Source organism: Cupressus sempervirens, chromosome 3 (genome assembly GCF_028749045.1).
Source record: "Cupressus sempervirens isolate cs-2001-9-10 chromosome 3, ASM2874904v1, whole genome shotgun sequence".
Classification (NCBI taxonomy): Eukaryota; Viridiplantae; Streptophyta; class Pinopsida; order Cupressales; family Cupressaceae; genus Cupressus; species Cupressus sempervirens.
Window position 1 is genome coordinate 789,895,465 of NC_143120.1, and position 18,686 is coordinate 789,914,150.

General features: G+C 37.6%; 2 protein-coding genes across 2 annotated transcripts in view; both read left to right on the forward strand.

Annotated features, from left to right (window-relative positions):
- LOC149569164 (vacuolar protein sorting-associated protein, putative (DUF1162)) overlaps positions 1-18,686 on the forward strand; it is a 304,062-nt gene that overhangs the window by 107,226 nt on the left and 178,150 nt on the right. The window contains exons 16-18 of the mRNA XM_089821926.1: positions 8,896-9,055; positions 9,289-9,411; positions 9,502-9,603. Of these exons, the coding sequence (XP_089678052.1) occupies positions 8,896-9,055; positions 9,289-9,411; positions 9,502-9,603 (385 nt within the window). The remainder of the gene's footprint in view (positions 1-8,895; positions 9,056-9,288; positions 9,412-9,501; positions 9,604-18,686) is intronic.
- On the forward strand, positions 15,848-16,606 carry LOC149569165 (uncharacterized). Its single transcript, XM_089821927.1, has 2 exons — positions 15,848-16,001; positions 16,127-16,606. Exons 1-2 carry the CDS (start codon positions 15,963-15,965, stop codon positions 16,511-16,513), a joined length of 426 nt encoding a protein of 141 aa, XP_089678053.1. The 5' UTR covers positions 15,848-15,962; the 3' UTR covers positions 16,514-16,606.

An 18,686-nucleotide genomic window follows, 5' to 3' on the forward strand; every position in this document is an offset into this window, starting at 1 on the left:
TAACTTAATTCAATATTACCAAATAGATATGACAAACATATAACAAGATGTCTAATCTTATAAACCATAATAAGCTGATTAGAATTAACACATGAAAACATGTGGAATCATAATTTAAGATGATTTTCTTGGTGCTAAAGCATAAAATAAATATTTACCTCACTGAGAATTGGCTAAATTGCATATTCACTAAATGCTTCATTGGATTGATTACCAATAATACTAGGATTGTTTACACTAGTTATAGATTGTGATGTGTTGGAATTCAAAAGAATAGGAGGAGGATTCTTCTTAGTTACTGATTCGTGAAACGAATCTGATTCGGCCACGTGAATTGGATTCGTGATTTTTTTTTTACCCAATTATGATTCGTGGAGAATTCATGTATATATATATATTAAAGTAACGAGAATTGGAATCGGGTCGGAATTGGCAAGGCCGAATTGAATTGTGAATCGGCGACGAATCAGTAAATTTGAAAAAACCCTTTAAATTTAGAGATTTTAACAATTTCAAACTTATTTCATGCACCCTTTATTGAATATAACTTAACACACTATAACATCATCAAATAGAAGTTAAAACTTAACATACATAAACATGGAAGTTTGGAACATAAAATCCATCACATACGTAACTATGTTATGTAAAATGTAAATTGTAGGCTAGCTGAAGTAAATAGAAATCAAATGATCATAATGATTCAAATCATAGAATGTATGTAAGATGAAGATCCATAAGACATCAAATCATAAATTTATGTAAGAATCTAAGATGAAGATCCATGAAAGTTTGAAACGTATGTCTATCAGTGATTTAGTATCAACATTTGTAAACAAAATATAAAAACAAGGCTCCAGCTCAAGCCTCATCATCATCTGCATCATCATCCTCAAGCTCGACTGGAGCCTCAGCCTCAGCCTCTGAGTATCTAGTCTGCCTACTAGAAAGGCGTCTAAGGTAGGTCCTAGAGGACCACCGAGCCATGTTCCTGGCATGTAAGATGGGCTCACGAACAACGTTTCTAGGGCCTAAGTTTGTGTGTGCTCGTATGTGTCCACTAGTGCTTGAACGTGCTCTAGCTGCCTCCTTTGCCATGGCCACAGCCTCAGCCTCTATATCCACCTGGTCAACCCACGCACGGTCTTCCTCAGCGAAGACTGGATCCACAACCTCTGTGAGCCACTCTGATTCTGGATCAATCTCCTCTAGAATGATCGGAGAGGAGTTAGCGCCCAAAATCTGTTTGATCCTAAGACGAAGGTTGTAATGAACAAAGACAAAATCATTCAACCTCTGCATTGTCAACCTATTTCTCCTCTTCGAGTGGATGTGCTTGAACATGGACCAATTGCGCTGATATTCAGAAGCCCTGCTTGGCTGACTTAGAATATGGATGGCAATTTTTTGAAGTTTTGGGGTTGTGGCCCCAAACATTTGCCACCATCTATCTGAAATAAGGGAAAACAAAAACAATTAGTCTCATTTACAAATTACAACTCTAAAATTACATAATCAACAATTAAAATTTAAAATGCACAACTTATAACTATAAGTCTATAAGACATAAACTTTAAGTTTAGAATCTAGATTCATGAACATTGAATATATTATTTAATTTTTACCTGGTTGTATTGTTGCCCAAGCATCTATGGCCATCTTGCTAGAGAAAAGTGGGCTCAGTGACCTATATATAAAGTAAAACAAAAATATGCGGCAAAACTAAAATATAAAATAATATAACTTAAAGGAAAACTAAATCATTGAACAATTAGCATAGTAAACTGTAAAATACTAAATGTTAAATTGCAATAAATTTACCTTAAGGGTTTTTCAAGCAAGTTTCCAAAAACCATCATCATCAAATATGCAATCCACCACATCTACCCTTGCAATGGTCGCAACATAGGAAGATGAAATCCTCTCCCGCCCAACAAACATGCTCTTCAAATCATCCTTTGATGTCAACAAGGACTGCAGGGTGATGAAGTTCGAGGCAAACCTCGTGATGCCTGGACGAGCTAACTCCTTGCCTCCTGTGTACTTCCTCATTGTGCTAAGGACAAATGAATGATTATAAATAAACTTGCATATGTTTTTTGCCCTTTCCACACATGACTTGACCCACTCAAGTTTGCCAATTTCCTCCAACATGAGGTCAATGTAGTGTGCCGCACAAGGGGACCAAAATATGGTGGGGTGCCTCTCCATCAAAAGTTTACCTACAACAATTTTAAGTTAATTAGAAATTCGAATTTCAAACATGTTAGAAGTTAGGAAACTTAGAATTAGAAAAAGTTCAAAATTCAAATAAATTTATTTTCAAAACTTGAAAAGTTAAAAATTTACCTTCAACAACATAACTTATTGCATTATCCGTCACCACTTGCACCACATGTTGTTCCCCCACCTCTGCTATGACTTCCTCAATAACCTCACATAAGTATGTGGCGTTTTTTACATGAGCGAAAGCATCAATGGATTTGAGGAACATGGTATATCCTACAAGTAACAAAACAACGAATATATAATGTTAAATGGGTCATCAACAAATTAGCAATCAACAAATCAAAATTTGAAATAGTCAATCACGATTCACAATTATGTATGTAGGAAAGTAGAATGATCAATCACCTCCACAGGATACAAGAAAATTGAGGAGTGTTCTATTCCTCCTATCTGTCCAACCATTAGTCACGATGGTGCAACCCTTTTCGATTCACTCCTTTCGGTTCTCCAATGATCAATCACCTCCACAGGATACAAGAAAATTGAGGAGTGTTCTATTCCTCCTATCTGTCCAACCATCAGTCACGATGGTGCAACCCTTTTCGATTCACTCCTTTCGGTTCTCCTCAAGCTCAACCCTCATATCCTCTACCATATCATCCAAGAGGTATCCACTTAACTCAACCTCAGTTGGGGCTTTAAACCCCGGACCACAAATAACAACTGCATCTATCATGTTTTATGAATAAGGAGCCCTATCACAAATAGATAATGATTAGAAATTTAGATGTCAAAGACTCAAATCATAAAACAAGTAGATATGATTAAAGTTTTACTTTTATTTTTAACTTTAAAGAAAACAAAGAAAAAGAATCAATTACCTAGCTGCAACAAATGGAATGTTGCAAAGGTATCAAAATTTGCAAATCTCTTTTCTGGCAGCGTCATGAATCTCTTTGTTCAAACCCATGCCCTCAAGCGTGGGTTGGGAGCCAGGAGTAGTGCAGGGCATAAAGTAACTATCCATTCTGTTTTTCCGCACTGTAGGCCGCAATAAGTTGGTGTTGGACTCTGTCTCAGTATAAGACCGACTAGCACTAGCACTCATATGAGCACTAGAACTAAGACGAAAAGGAGGCCTGGAAGAACCCTCTCCAACACAACCTACGGATGCGGAAGCTGATGCAGATGTAGATGTAGATGCGACTACGGGAACATGGGAGCCAATACCCCTTAACCCTTCAAGTTGCATTTTCTTATTCAATTTGTCTTGTTAAATTTTCCCTAATGCCACTAAACAAGTGCGTTTTGCCTCAGCAGTTTGTTGAGTGAAAATTGTAACATCATGTCCAGGTATAGCAGCAATGTGGTATTTCAATCTATAAATACCTCCAAAATTTATTTTTCTTTATAAAATATACATTTTGTTTGAAATTTGGTTCTTCCAAGAAACTCTTCGTTATATTTCCAACATTCATCTTTTTTACCCATTGTGGAAAATAAAAGCAAAGGGCTGCTGCAATAAAAGAAATAATGTAAAATATCAAAGTTTGAAACTAATAAACAAAAGCTACAAAACAACAAGCCCTAGTTTGCAATTTAGTAAAATTAAAAAAATTCAAGATTTGCAAATGAAAATTAAAAAAATTTAACAAAAAATGCATAATACACTAACATGCAAAAAAAAAATCAGCGCTTACCTCTTGCAAATGAGTTGAGGAGTGTTGATATTGACTCCTTAATGCTCCCAATGCAATTTATGGCCTCCCCAGATGGGCTTTTGATCTCTTTGGTGCTCTTCCTTCTTGTCGGTTGGAAACTTATGGTTTTTCTTTTCTCTTCTTCTTTCTCACGTTTCTTCTCTTCTACTCATGCTTAACAATTAGAAGGCCCTTTAGGGTTATAACAAAGAGGAAAGGCAAAAAAAGAAATGAAATAAAATATATATTATTTAAAAAAATTTCATTGCAACTTTTTGGTTGCTGTGGCCGATGCACGCTGTGATTCATGTGATTTTCCGTATGAATCGCCTGAATCAATGATTCATGCCAAAAAATTGTTGTCAGCGATTCATGATGCCAAAAAAATCGGGGTGGATGAATCTTATCGCGATTCACGTGATTTTATGGCGATTTTTGGAACTATGATATATATATATATATATATACACAAAATGAGACAAATATACATAATTCTAAAATTAAATCATTTCATAGTATGAATCTATGGATCAAATCCATAATGATTATAAGAAAGTAATTGTGAAATAATAAAAAAACCGGATGAATCCAGCCACGGATCCGGATCCGGATCCGGATCCAATCTCTAGGGCACGAATCTGGTAACTAAGGGATTCTTTTATTACTTTTTTCACGAATGATTATAAATGTGTATGCAAACAAAATCTTCCAACCTATGCTAACCCAAGGTTTTAGGACATGGATGGGAGACGATGGGGGACACATTTGGGGACAGTTTCTTTGATCCCATTTTATAGGAGACATCTCTCAAAAAATAGGGAAGATTTTAAGATATAAGGAAATTTGTGAGCATTAATGCCTCTGAAGTTCTCTACAGTCAGACATGGGCATTAAACAAATAGAACAAACTGTTCCTGAAAGGTCTGATGGAATTTCCTAAGGAGATATAATGATGATATACGTAATGAATAACCAAAGAAGAAGATAGAAAACAAGAGCAATGTTCGATACCTTATCAACAAGGAAGATAGCCTGGCTGTTGAAGTAGTGAGATCCAATAGTGAGATGTCAGTTATTGCTCCTCCCTGGGGAAACCTGGACCAGTTCAGCGAGAATGTGAACTTCGAAGGATAACAAACTAATCTCATGTGTTTTGTATGTAATATCCCTCCAATCTCTAAGCAATTCCTTGAACAGCAGAGAATATAGCAAGGTACAAAATGTGTTAAAGTATGACAGAAATCGTGTTGGAAAAACATATAAAGTGATCAATAATAGTATCTTAAGTCTTCACTGACAGTTGCAAATCAGGAAATATAAGGCTGCTGCTATTGAGCTTGTGTGGAGGCACACAAATTAATGACTGGAGGATATCAGCAAGATACAAGTAATTTCAGTATTGATATGTAGTCACAAGACAACTAATATTAAAAGTGATATTGCCTATCGTGATGATTAATTAAAGTGAAATGACTGCAGATGGGTGTAAAAGAGTGTTAGTCGACGATGCATCCCCAGTATGTTTTCGGCTGTCCCTGTCCCGGAAACATCTCGGGGACTTGGGGACACCTAGGAGACTTTGACTGTGACTTCTAGAACAAATTCGACTGCGACTCTCAAAGTAACACAAATGTGGCATATGAATTCAGCTGATTCTTACATTTTAAGGTTCTATTATGTATATATGCTTTATCCATGTTTCCATATAAATAATTTAAATTTCTCTATATATTTAAACTTTTCCTATTATTATATAGCCATTGCCTGTCCCCAAAACAGTAAATTTTTTCGCCAACCTGGAAACTTGTACCGCTGTCCCCTGCCGTCCCTGTCCCGGAAACTCGGGGGAACATAGGTGTAAACTAATTAATGCTAAACATTATAAGAAATGAAGGCTGCGTTGTGGAAACTTGTTTTATATTTGCCATAATTTCGTGAGTATTTAATTCACGCACATGGGGATCTCAGTTGTTAGGAAAGTACACGAGGAAACAGGAAGACATAGCCTAAACAAACGATCATGGTGTTGAGCCAAGAAAATACCATTGTCACCACCCAAGGAGAATCATAATCATTTGCAATCCTTAGTATTGCCTTGTCCTATTGATTACTTATCCTATTGGTGGTGATTCTTATGGATATTCAACCTTACTAAGTTTTGAGTGGAGACTATTACAAACCTTGGAATTTGTGAATTCCCTCGGTGAAAAAAATATCGTGTAAGTAATATCATACCTTACTAAGTTTTGAGTGGAGAGTATTACAAACCTTGGAATTTGGGAATTACCTTGGTGAAATAATATTGTGAGTAATATCATGCATGTTAATCTAGGTTGCATGGGTACGCGTACCCACACCCCTGGTACATATAACTGCTTACCCAAGTATTGGGTATACGTATCCCACGTACTGGGTACTTAGTGGAGAGCATCACAGATAAGGACCTTGATTAAGATTTCTGATTTTTGTTTCAGTTTTTTTTTGTTTATCAAGGTCAAGTCAATCTGTAATCAGTTTGAAACTTTGATACAATACTGATTAATAGTAAACTATATCACTGTTCCAGTCAGTAGTGTTTAAAGCCTGCCTTCTTTGTTATGCATCTAAACATTTATCATATATTATTATTACAAACATATATCAAATCTGGAACTTAAAATAATACATTACATTTGCAAATTTTATCACTGTTCTAGTTTTGAAAAACCGTTGTCATGACTCATAATTTCAGATTTTCTATATTAAATTATATTAAAAAAAAAAGTTTGACGTCCCCAGGTACCCCCATCCCATAGTTTGAGAATTAGCTGTTCCTGTACCCATACCAATACCCTAAGTATCCAAGCAGCCCCGTCCCCATGCAACCTTGATGATAATTCATAGCAAGAATAGAGATTTCAAGGCAATTGTCCCAAATTCCCAAGTTATCTTAATAGGGGACTTTACATATTCTCAAATCCTAATAAAATGCCTCTTGAATTTTCTAATCTAGCTCTAGTTCCTTGATATTGTCTTGTTATATCTTGATGACCTCTTCCATCGCAATCCCTAGACTCAACATCTTCCTTCTGCGTAAACCAGATTGCAACACTCTTTTAGGCACCTCATCCCTTTTGTTATGTTCTTTGAAACTAATTGTTGCAAGATACAATCCCTAACCTGATCACACAATAGCTAGCTTAAATCTATGGTTGAAATTGGCAAAACTTTCTCTTCATCATAATCTTTCATTACCAGCTAAACCATCCTTCCCTACTATTGGTTTTACTAGACTGAGACTTCAATCCACCGTAATTTAATATCTTATTCAAGAGATGGTCGATATCAGGGCCTTGACACAACTTCTCCTAGCACGAATATCATAAAAAAACCTACATAATCTAGCAGGAAACGACCAACAAAAAGAACATTAATCAACTGAAAATAACAACACACAAAAACCCGCATAATGCCAAAGGCTATGCTACCTCTCGACATGACATTGCATTAAACATTTCCAAGGCAGTTCAAGATGATTACTGCTATATAAAACCTTTGGGCAATATTGTTGATATAATCTAAGCTTTGACTCTTTATAGAGCACTTGTAGATAATATAAAATGTATTGCCAATTATGGTGGTTGATTCTTGTTGACCTACTCTATTGTTTAACCAAAGTAACACAAGGACGTGTCCCCCTACTCTCTGCCCCATGTCTCAGAGATGGGGACGCACTGGGGACTCAGGGACTCTATTCCCCCATCCCCAACAACACCACTAGATTTTGCCACCTTCGTCGAGGATGGGGGGGCTTCCTGGTGTTGACTATTTGCCAATTCAACTATTTATGCTCAATGTTCAATGTTCCAATTCAATGCAATTTAAGTATTTATGCTTTTACATCTTTATCTCTTGTATTGCAATACATCTTTTCATAACTAGCATTTTAAGTACCATATGTATAGTATATACAACCCCTTTTGTCCCCCGGTCCCCCTGCCCTCCCCAATTTAAGGTCCCTCTGTCCCCCGATCCTGGAAACTTGTCCTTCTGTTTTGTCATTCCCCTGTCCCCTAAGCCGGTGTAACTATGTGCTTAACCCTCTCACCTTCAAGCATTTTGTGGTTCAATCAAAGCATACATAGCCAAATAATATCCTTCTTTATTTTGAGATCTATAACAACGTGCCACCAGATTGTGATAGAATATAGCTTTCTTTGCAAGTACTCTTATGATTGTTTTTCATTTCCCACTAGGGTGATTTCCTTTGTGAATCACATTAACATCTATTTGAGAGTCATCTTCAATCTCCCCATTTCTATACCCTACCCTATAAGTAGATTTCACATATTTGAAAAATGCTTCCCATTTTGTATTGTCATTGGTTGTCACACCTGGATATTCAATCTGCCAAGCACAAAGCCAGCTCTATTATTTCTTAAAACATAATCTACTCCATGTAGACCTGGGTTGCCCTTTTGAAGTTTTCAGACACCGTCAAAATTCATTTTCAATGCATTTATTTGTCTTTGGCCACCACAAAACTGTCCGATTATTTCTCTCATCTGTTAAAACGTGAACAAAGATTAGCTAGGAAGACTTTGTGTACATTCAGTTTACGTAAAATATGTCCGATGTCACATTCCTTAGTTGTTTTTGGAAGCTACTATTTTCCTTTGCTCCATCATCTGCTGTTCAGTTAGCCATATATGACTTGCCTAACTTTCTTCTTGCCATACTCTTTCATTCATCACTCAGGTCTAGGTCCTCTCAACGTTCCCCAGTTTCCTTCTTATTGGCTTTCCAAAATACTTCCAACTAATTTTCATGTAAAATTTCTCCATCTTTTAAATCTTTTCCATGGTTGTATTGGAAAGCTTTACGATCATTTTCAATATAACAAGTTATATTCAACAAGTTTTTTGAATGTACTAGTCATACAGTAGACCAACCTTTGTGCAGTTTTTGACATTGCTATTTGCTTCAGGAATAAGAAGGCAACACTAATCTGCATGACAATTAATGGGGCAAATATAACTTCTAATTTATGGCAAGATTCAGCAAATTTCTGCATCATTTTCAAGTCAATGAGGGTTGTTGATCCTATAATAAATCATCTTCCTTTCTCATATGTTCTAAGCGATAAGGTATGTTTCAATGCCTTTTCTGTCAACTATGAATGGCTCACACAACTATTCTTTATTCTGTGTTTGGATTATTGTCATCCATTTTGGTATTCACAACATTCACTATTTGTAGATTGAGATATTTTCCATGGTTAATATTGGTTAGTTGAATACAAGTGATTGATAGTGTTGGCCTATTAATGAAATTTGCTGACATATGGAGGTTTTAAATATATTACATTTGTTGGATAAAGGTAACTGCAGATTCTGATGGCTTGAACCTATCAGAAGCTTGCCTTGGCAATTCCTGTAAGGAATTTCTAAAGATATTGATTGAGATTCTCCCAAAAGGTTCTGACACTGATTTATCTATAAGTGTGAGTACAAAATTTCAAGAAAATTTATGTTTGAGGGTAGGAAAGCATTCACATTTGCTTTTCTAACTGGGCTTTAAATTGTCATTGCAGGTTATAATTCAGCCATTTGAATTTATTTATAATGAAATTTTGGTTGAGAATATAATTAATTTTCTTCAGATGCCAACATCCTTTCAATCTCACCTAGACCTGGTATGGTTATTTATCCTTTAAATTACTATACATTGGACTAGTTAATTTTTCCTTATCCAAAAATTTGATACTCTTAGGGTACCATCATATTTCTGTAGTTGTAATTATTTTCCTGCAACTGTTGGTGATTGAACGGATGAGTTTTCTTTCTTGGAGTGATTGAACAAATGCCCTTTTTTGTCATTTTGCATGAAAAGAAGTTATTTGGAATGTGATTGTTTGGCAAAACTAACAGATAAATAAATGATCAACATAACTCCAATAGACTGGTGAGAGAATTGAAAAAGAAGCTATAAGGCCTTTTAAAAGTTGGAATGTTTTGTAGTGCTACAAAAGGAATCCTGAGAACCGCGTTAACAGACAAGGGAATGGCAATTGAATCAGCATTAATGTTTCATTCCTAACATCCAAGCCATAAACGGGGTCAGTTAGGAGGGGTTTCAAATGGTTATGTGTCACCACTTTCTTATTATGGGTTGCTACTGTTCCTTATAGATTGTTGAGAACACCATTATCTGGCCTGACTCTTGCTAGCACCAATCACCGTTTATAGAAACCCTGCAGGAGTCCCAATACTTCAGATTTGATGTTTTTTTCTAGCTATGTGCTGCCACATACCTTCGTATTGCTGATTCCGACATGACGTCTTTAATTGAAAAGTGTTGGTGCTGAGTCCCAGTCTATCTTGGAGGGTTGGCAGCTTTTACTGGAATGATGACACTCCAGTTATGGTCAGAGTGGTGCACTGTTAATGTGGTGGATTTCTTTCGAGATTGACGTGGAACCCTGGGATCATTCTTGATTCCAGTTTGGACCAGTTCGTTGATTGGAGGCTGCACCTGCATTGCTCGAGGACAAACATTTTTAGCGAGGGAAGACTGTAATGCCCCCACTTCTGCACCTTCCTTAGTGTCATTGTTTTCTAGCAAGATTAGCCTATCAATAGGGTTCTTGTATGCTAATATAGTGGATAGGAAGCCCATGTAGGCGTTATGTGGCCATTGTGGGAGATATGTGTGGCTTTTCAGGAACTCTAAGTATATTTTCTACTATTTAGGAGTAGTCTAGTAGTTCGCCTATTGAACACTTAGAGCTTGTGGAGCTTTGCATGGGACTTTATAAACCATTTGAGTTATTCTGAGAGAGCCTCCTATTTTTGAGGAGGATCTCTGTTTTCTAGGAGACTAGCAGATGGCCAGTGATGCATTTTGACATTCCAGATGATTTGAGAAGTTTCCTAAGATTTAGGAAGGGGTCTTACTTTTGAGGAAGTGACTAGCAGTTGACGTGTTATATTTGGACATCAGTTGGGGGCCTGGTGCAACATGAATTTCCAGTTGGTGAGGCCAAGTGATGAGTTCCAGGAATGAAAATAAACTATTAATGTTTTAAACTTCAATATCTAAAATCAATAAAATAAAGTACTTTATAAGTGACTTTATATTAAATTAATGAAGTGGCTTAATGAAGGGGACCACCATGAAGCACATGTGCTCAGGTAGACTTAACATTGTTTAAAAAAGACACAATTTTAATATATTTAAGAAAGGGGTAATGAAGTGGCCGATCAGCTTGGGAGTAGTTTACTTAAAAGTCAATATAAACTTTATTAAAATAAAGTGAAATCCCTAAAGGGGATCAATTGGGTTTGGAGTCAAAAGAGACATTGAGGGCAGCAAATGAAACAATCCAGAGATCATTTTAAGAGGTGAAGTTCGCAGATTGGAGCTTTGGCGAGCAGGGATTCAACAGATCAGGTTGTGGAGATGAAAACCTTCATGATGTTGGAGGCCTATTGGAGTGCAATACCTCCCAAGGGCTGATTTATTCACAAATCTCAGTGGGAACATTAGAAGAAATCCATAATCAGGTTGCACCGTCTGATAGAGCAGGGTTTCAACATCAGATTACAGTCAAAGGGGCAGATCGGGGTTGGTTGTCTTCATTCCCAGCCTCTCCTTGCACACCTATAGCCAGGCATACCTTCATTGGGGCAAGAGACTATATTTCCAGTTGGGCGAGAGGGTTTGGAGTTGGAAAAGTGTGCATATCAGATTTATTCTTTGACTGAAAACTCAATTCAGACCTGAAGATTCAAGCATTGTATCTGATCAGTGGAATGTAATAGCTCATTAAGACTTAAATAAGTTAACCAATTTGTTATTATTGCATGTATTCGTTGTAGTGTGCCTTCCTTCAGCATTTTGTATTATTTTTTGTTCACCAAGTGCAAAAACCTCAAAACCAAACAGTTAGGAAAACCTTAAAAAAGACGAGAAAAATAGAAAAAAACAACGAACTCAATAAATTAGAATTTCATCAGCAGATTAGGGTGGGATGTCTCATTGGTATCAGAGCACATGTATTCTTGCCAGCTTGTGCTTTTAACAGATTCTCAGAATTTTATAGTGAATTCACATAAGCAGAAGATGAGGGAAGGAATTCTTATCCTGTTTGAGAAATGTTATACACTGCCTGAAACTATCAAGGAAGAATTCCGTTTCAGTACTTTCATGAACTATAATGTGAGATTATGCTACAAGATTGAGTTTGTGAACAGAGAGTATTATATCAATATGATAGCTTTTGATCAATTTGGTTGTGAAGAGGATAGAAAATCTACTAGCAACAAATTTGAGGATGTTGATGATGATTCCTATGACATGCATGCATGCACCTACGGTTGATGGTTATGTCCTTTAAAAAGAATATGAATCAGTAGTTGAGGTGTTCCATTATGAGTTCCTTAATGCTTCTTATGTTAGCGATGGTATTGAGTGCACTCATATGCTTGCAGAGGAAGAGCAGATGGAGATTGAAGAAAATAATGTCATTGAGATTATAGAACTGGCTATGATAGATCAGCCACAAGGACTAAATTGATTTGGTTTCCTTCTAATTGAGTCTAGCATTGTTTTATCACATTCACCTCATCTTGTGAAGGAATCAGACCATTGTATGGGAATTGTTCAGTTAGATGATGGTCATACTCATGATGGGATAAATTAAAGTGATTTTAACAAAAAGATTATAACATAATACTATATTAAGTGGCCCCAAGCACACATCCCTAGAGGCCTCAATGCTGTTTTAAAAGGGGGAATCATATTAATGAATAAAGGACCCTTGAGGAAGTCTGAACCTCAAAGGGTGGGAATAAATAATACAGAGTCTTATGAGGGAAAAAACCAGAAGGAAATCAATTAGGTTTGGAGGACAATAAGGTAACGTGAGGAGGCTTTCATTTGGCATTCTGGAATTTCATTTTTTAAAGTAGCAGCTTGGGGTTGGAGCTCTTTCAGGGTTTTCAGTAGTGGATCAGAGCTTTTGAGAGTGAAAACTCTCGGAAGATAGAGTAACTACGGGCATGCGAGATCATCCAAGGGTATTCTTGCAGAACATCCTTCATCATCATCTTATTGAGTGAGAGAATCAGTGAATCAGTTGTTGAGAGAGGATTTGAAGTAGCAGATTGCAGATCTGAGCTATTTGAGAATCATACATCCATTATCATCAGCAATCTCTGTCTGTCATACCTTCCTTGATGTAATTGTAGCAAAACCCTAGATGGATGTAGGTTTCTGTCCTTAAAAAGGCAGTCCAGAGCTGAGAATCAGTTCCATTCACAGAGCAGACCTTAGGGATTGTAGTCGGCAATTAGTTGTAGTCGTCACTTGGTAATTTAAGTATTTTTGTACTTATGTTAGTGGGTAGTTAGGGAGTGGGGAATGTGTCGGTTGGGTTCTAACCTAAGTTGCCGGATTCCGACCCTAGAGCTCTGGTCCAGGTCCGGATTTGAGCCCGGGTACGTGACGGGTCCGTGTTTTGGCGTGCGGGTCCGCCCGGGTTCGTGCAAGCACGGACCCGGGCAGACCCGTAGGCCAAAACACGGACCTTGCCTGGACCCGGGTGAATCCGAGCGGACCCGCGGCAGGTGGGGCCAAAAAGTGGCCCAAATAAGCATTAAAAATATGTTTTTTTTTTTTTTTTTGCCAAACCCTAAAGTAAGGCCCTATTAGATGCATTTCATTCATCTAATCTCTCATTTGCTTTGTCATTTTGCTCTCATTTTGGTGTGGCCATTTTGCAAGTTTGAAGAGAAGGTTGTAGAGATTGTTTGTGGAGTCTCAAATCCTTAAAATAATCAGTGCTGAGTGTTCTAGGTATGCATTTGATCCTTCCTTTTGCTTCTTTCATAGTTTGTTTTTAGTTTTTTTTTTATATTTATTGTTCTAAATTTTTATCAAGTCTTGTATAAGTTTTGAAATGTTTTTTTAAATTTGTTTTTATAGATTGCAAGAATCCAAGAATGAGTAGTCAAGGTTTAGTGGGTGGGGTGGGATCCCAAAGATTTAAAATTGATAAAGGCTCTCCTTTGTGGAAGTATACAACAAGAATTGAGCAATGTGCTGGTGGGGGAGGGTATATATGGAAATGCAATTTTTGCCAAAACCAATATAGAAGCTCCTATTACTGGGTTAAACATCATTTGATAGGTCCACTCGGTCAAGGGATTTCCATGTGTGAGGGGCCCCCAGAGGGAGGTAAAAAAGGGTTGCCGGCTCCTCAAATAGCAGGCATGTTAAAAGAACAAGAAGAGGTTGATAGGTTAGTGTCAAAGGCAAAAAAAGATAAGTCAAAGCAAAAACCACCAACACTGCCCTCTCAAACAATCAGTAGACCACATCCCTTCCTACCTACCGCATCTGTGGATGAAGATGAAATAGAAACACCCGCATCCCGCAAGAGAGGCCCATTAGATACAGCATTTGAAAATGACAAGAGAGAAATTGCTGACATAAAGATTGGGCGTTGCCTCATTACAAATGGTGTTTCATTCAATCTAGTGAGATCCCCTTATTGGAGAGAGATGGTGAAAGCAATAAATGATGCACCTCATGGTTACCGATCCCCTGGATATGAAAAGTTGAGAACCACTATATTGCATAAGGAGAGAAAGAATGTAGAAAACCTCCTCAAACCAATAAGAGATTCTTGGATCCAAACGGGGGTGAGCATTGTCTTTGATGGACAGAAAGATTGCAAAAATCGTCCATTAATAAATGTGATTGTTGTTTGCCCCAAGGGGGCAATGTTTTTGAAGGTGGTTGATTGTCAAGGGCAAGTAAAGGATGCAAATTTTATTGCCCAACTTCTCATTGAATCCATAGAGTCCGTGGGAGCTGACAATGTTGTCCAAGTAATAACGGACAATGCTAAAGTTTGTAAGGCTGCAGGTGCTTTGGTAGAAGCACGATATGAGCATATCTTTTGGACACCATGCACTATCCACACCTTGAACTTGGTGATGAAAACAATGGGCAGCCAAATTGAATGGATGAAAAATGTGTATGAGGAGGGTGAGCAGATCCAAATGTTTGTGACAAACCACCATATGTCACAAGCAATTTTCAGAACTTTCTCCTGCTTGGAATTATTGAAGGTAAATTTTAAACTTTATTTAGCTTCATTTATCATTTTAATTTTTGTGTCATACTTTACAAAATTTAATACATATTCTTAAATTTTTGTGTTATCAACTTATCATATTAACTTACAATTTGAATTAACATGGTAATAGGTTGCTGAAACAAGGTTTGCTTCACACACAATCATTCTTAGATGACTTGTGAGGGTGAAAGAGGCATTGGGTCAAATGGTATTAGCAACAAATGGGGTGGATGGAAGCAAGCTGATACAGAAAAGGCCAAAACTGTAAAGGATTTGATCTTGAGTGATGATTTTTGAAATAGGGTGGAATATACATTAGAACTCACCAAGCCCATCATGTCTATGCTTCGGTATGCCGACACGGATGAGCTTTGTTTGGGGAACATATATGATGCCATGGACTCCATGCTAGAAAGAATGAAATCAGTAAGTTTAAATTTTTATGCAATACTTTATCCTTGTTTATTGAGAGATTTTGATTTTTGATTTTAATTAAGTTATTAACACTACATCAAGATAACTTACATGTAGATCATTTGACATTCCAAGTCATTCAGAGGAGAGAGCAGGATCCTGATACCTTGTACACTAAGGTGGAGAAATTTGTTCTGCATCGTTGGAACAAGATGACTACACCTTTACACCTCCTGGCATATGCACTTTCTCCTAGATTTTATAGCAGTGAGATACTTGCTATTCCTAGTAGAGTGGCACCATATAGAGATCCTATAGTTGCTGCTGGGTATAAGAGGGCACTTAACAAGCTCTTTACTGATCCTGATGTGGCATCAAATGTTAGGAGAGAGTTTGTTGATTTTGTCTCAGGAAAAAATGTAGAACTTGATGCAATCAATGACCAAAGTAGATTGGATGCCATTGGATGGTGGTACTTACATGGGGAAAGTTACATGTACCTCCAACCTCTTGCCATTAAGATCTTGTCACAAGTATGTATTTAAGTTTTTTTCCTTTTCTTATGGCCACTTAGCTTGTTGAATTAGCACTCTTAAATTCCTATTGTATTGTAAAATTACTTAGCTAATTTTTAAAAATTTGTTGGTTGTCTCTCTAGGATGTGAGCTCTTCTGCTGCTGAGCGGAATTGGAGTACATACTCCTTTATCCACTTAGTGAAGCGTAACCGGTTGGGTTTGAAGAAAGCAGAGGACTTGGTATTTATTCACAACAACTGGCGCCTCCTATCACGCAAGGATCCAAGATATAAGAAGGGACCAAAGAAGTTGTGGGATGTACTACCTGAGACTTCTGACTTGGATATAATTGTCCAAGATATATCTAGAATTGCCTTGCTAGATGTTGAGGAGGACGAGGCGGAGGATGTGGCTGCATCTGGGGCTAGTGGAACCGGTTTGGATTCCAATGATGAGGAAAATGTCAATGATATAGATGAGGATGAAGCCATTGATCCCTCATATTTTGATGACCCATTTAACCCTTGAAGGGCATTTGCATCTTTAATAAACTATGTTTAAACATTTTTCATTGACTCATTGAGTCATTTATGATTTATCACCATGTTTCACAGTTTCAAACTTTATTAAGTCATAATTTATTATCAATCAATTGGATGAAGTAGTCTATGTTTTGAAATTCCATTTTGCATTTTAGTAATTCAATGTATGATTTTATTTACAACATTAACATAGATTAATGAGTGAGTATTTAATGTTTATCTTTGACATTTGGCATTGATCAATAATCAAGTAACATTGATATATTCATACTATGGAATGACTTAGTTTTACTTTTACAACTATGTGAGTTTTTGTTTTTTTGCATATATATATATATATACTCACGAACCCACCCACGAACCCAAATGGGGAAATTTTTTTTACCCGAACCCACGAACACTAATCCCAAACCTGAATCCGTCCTCGAACCCGAATCGACAACTTAGGTTCTAACTAATTGACCCCTTTATAAGTAGATTGATACTTGAACTTTGTACATTCACGTTTTGGTAATATCAAGAAAATAAAAATGTTCCTCGCTTCTATAGATATAATATTGTGGTATGGTATATTGGTGACTTGGTAATAATAGTTGTAGGATATTTTGGTAGTAATTTCTCTCTATATTGTTGGCTCCGTTGCCTAAGCTCGGATTTGGAGGTATTGTGCTTGACAGGATGGACTAATGGGAAGACCATTTATACCTTATATCCAAATTACTAATAGTGACGGGGAGGAGGAAATAACTAGGGAGGATCAATTGACACGCGACTTGGTGACAATATGGGAGGTTGTGGTCGAGTAGTACGTGCAAAGGGAAGCTCATGAGAGGACAGTTCCTGAGAGCACGGTACGCGACGAACTCTCCGTGCCGCCAGCGGTGCATGATCTCCTAGGACAAATTCCTTGGTTATTGGCAAGGAACCTTGTACATATTGAGGAAGAAAGAGCATAGATCGAGAGGGAAAGAAGAAAGAAACAAGTTCTTCGATGGTTTGTTGAGAGAGCGTGGAATCCCAAAGAAGAGGAACCTAATAAGCCAAGAGAGGGAGATAGACACTGAATTGCTTCATGCCCTTAATTCCAAATGTATACCGGAGGACAGTACCAGAGGACGAAACTGACGAGGAAGTTGCCCTAAGAACCTTACGTCTCCAGCAGCAAGAAGAGAGGTGTTGTAACTGGAGAATGCAAGAAGATTCCCATCAAAGTTAGGAATGGTGGATTGAACATACTATTGAGGAACTAGCCAATTTGGTTATTTCAAACACATCGGAAAGGCAGTTCGGGTGCCGGAAACTGGAAACCCCTGAATGACAAGAACTCGCTCAAGAGGAGATAAGGGGTCAAGAGTCTAGTCCATCAGGAAGTAGTGTTCTATCTGGAGGTAAACTTCCATCAAAAAGTGGAGTTCCATCTAGTGGGGGTGTTCCATCTGGCAGGGGTATTCCATTTGGAGGGGGGGTTCCATCTGGAGGGGGAGTTCCATTGGGAAGTGGTGTCTCATCCGGAAGTAGGGTTCCATCGGGAAGTGGTGTTCCCTCGAGAGAAGGGGTTTCGTTGGGAAGGCGGCAACAAGCAAAGAAAATGGCAGTTGATAAACAAAAATTGCCCAAATTTATGGGGGACGGATCAGAGGATTCCGCTTGCCATTGCAAAACCTGTATAACTATATGGCAAGCGAACAGAGAGAATAATAGTGATGAATGGTTAAAGGCATTTCCTGCCACATTAAGAGGGATTGCCATAGATTGGTATGCAGACTTGGATGCTGGTAAGAGGAACATTTGGGATAACTTGCATAGAGCATTTGAGGAGGAATTCAAATTGTTAAGAGATGACAATGAAATTGTCACATAAATCTATCACACGAGACAAGATAAGAAGGAATCTGTGAAGGCTTATACCAGGCGACTGAAGGAGTTCATCAACAAGTTGGACAATAAGCTTGCGGACGGGTTAAAGAAAAGATGGTTCATTGAAGGCCTCAAACTGTCCTTGAGAAAAAAATGAAGATAGTTCCACCATCCACTTTTGGACATGCTTGCACGTGTGCAATGGACATTGAAAGTGAAAATAAAACCTCCAAGAGGAGACGGCATGGAAGCTCTAGTGATAGTTCGGAGGAGAGTGAGGAAGAGTCCAAAACGATCCAAGC

Bases quoted from the DNA above. Each gene is read 5' to 3' on its own strand.
- LOC149569165 (XM_089821927.1), top strand. From the start codon at position 15,963: ATGTACCTCCAACCTCTTGCCATTAAGATCTTGTCACAA. The intron at 16,002-16,126 runs GTATGTATTTAA...TTGTCTCTCTAG, and splicing joins CCATTAAGATCTTGTCACAA to GATGTGAGCTCTTCTGCTGC.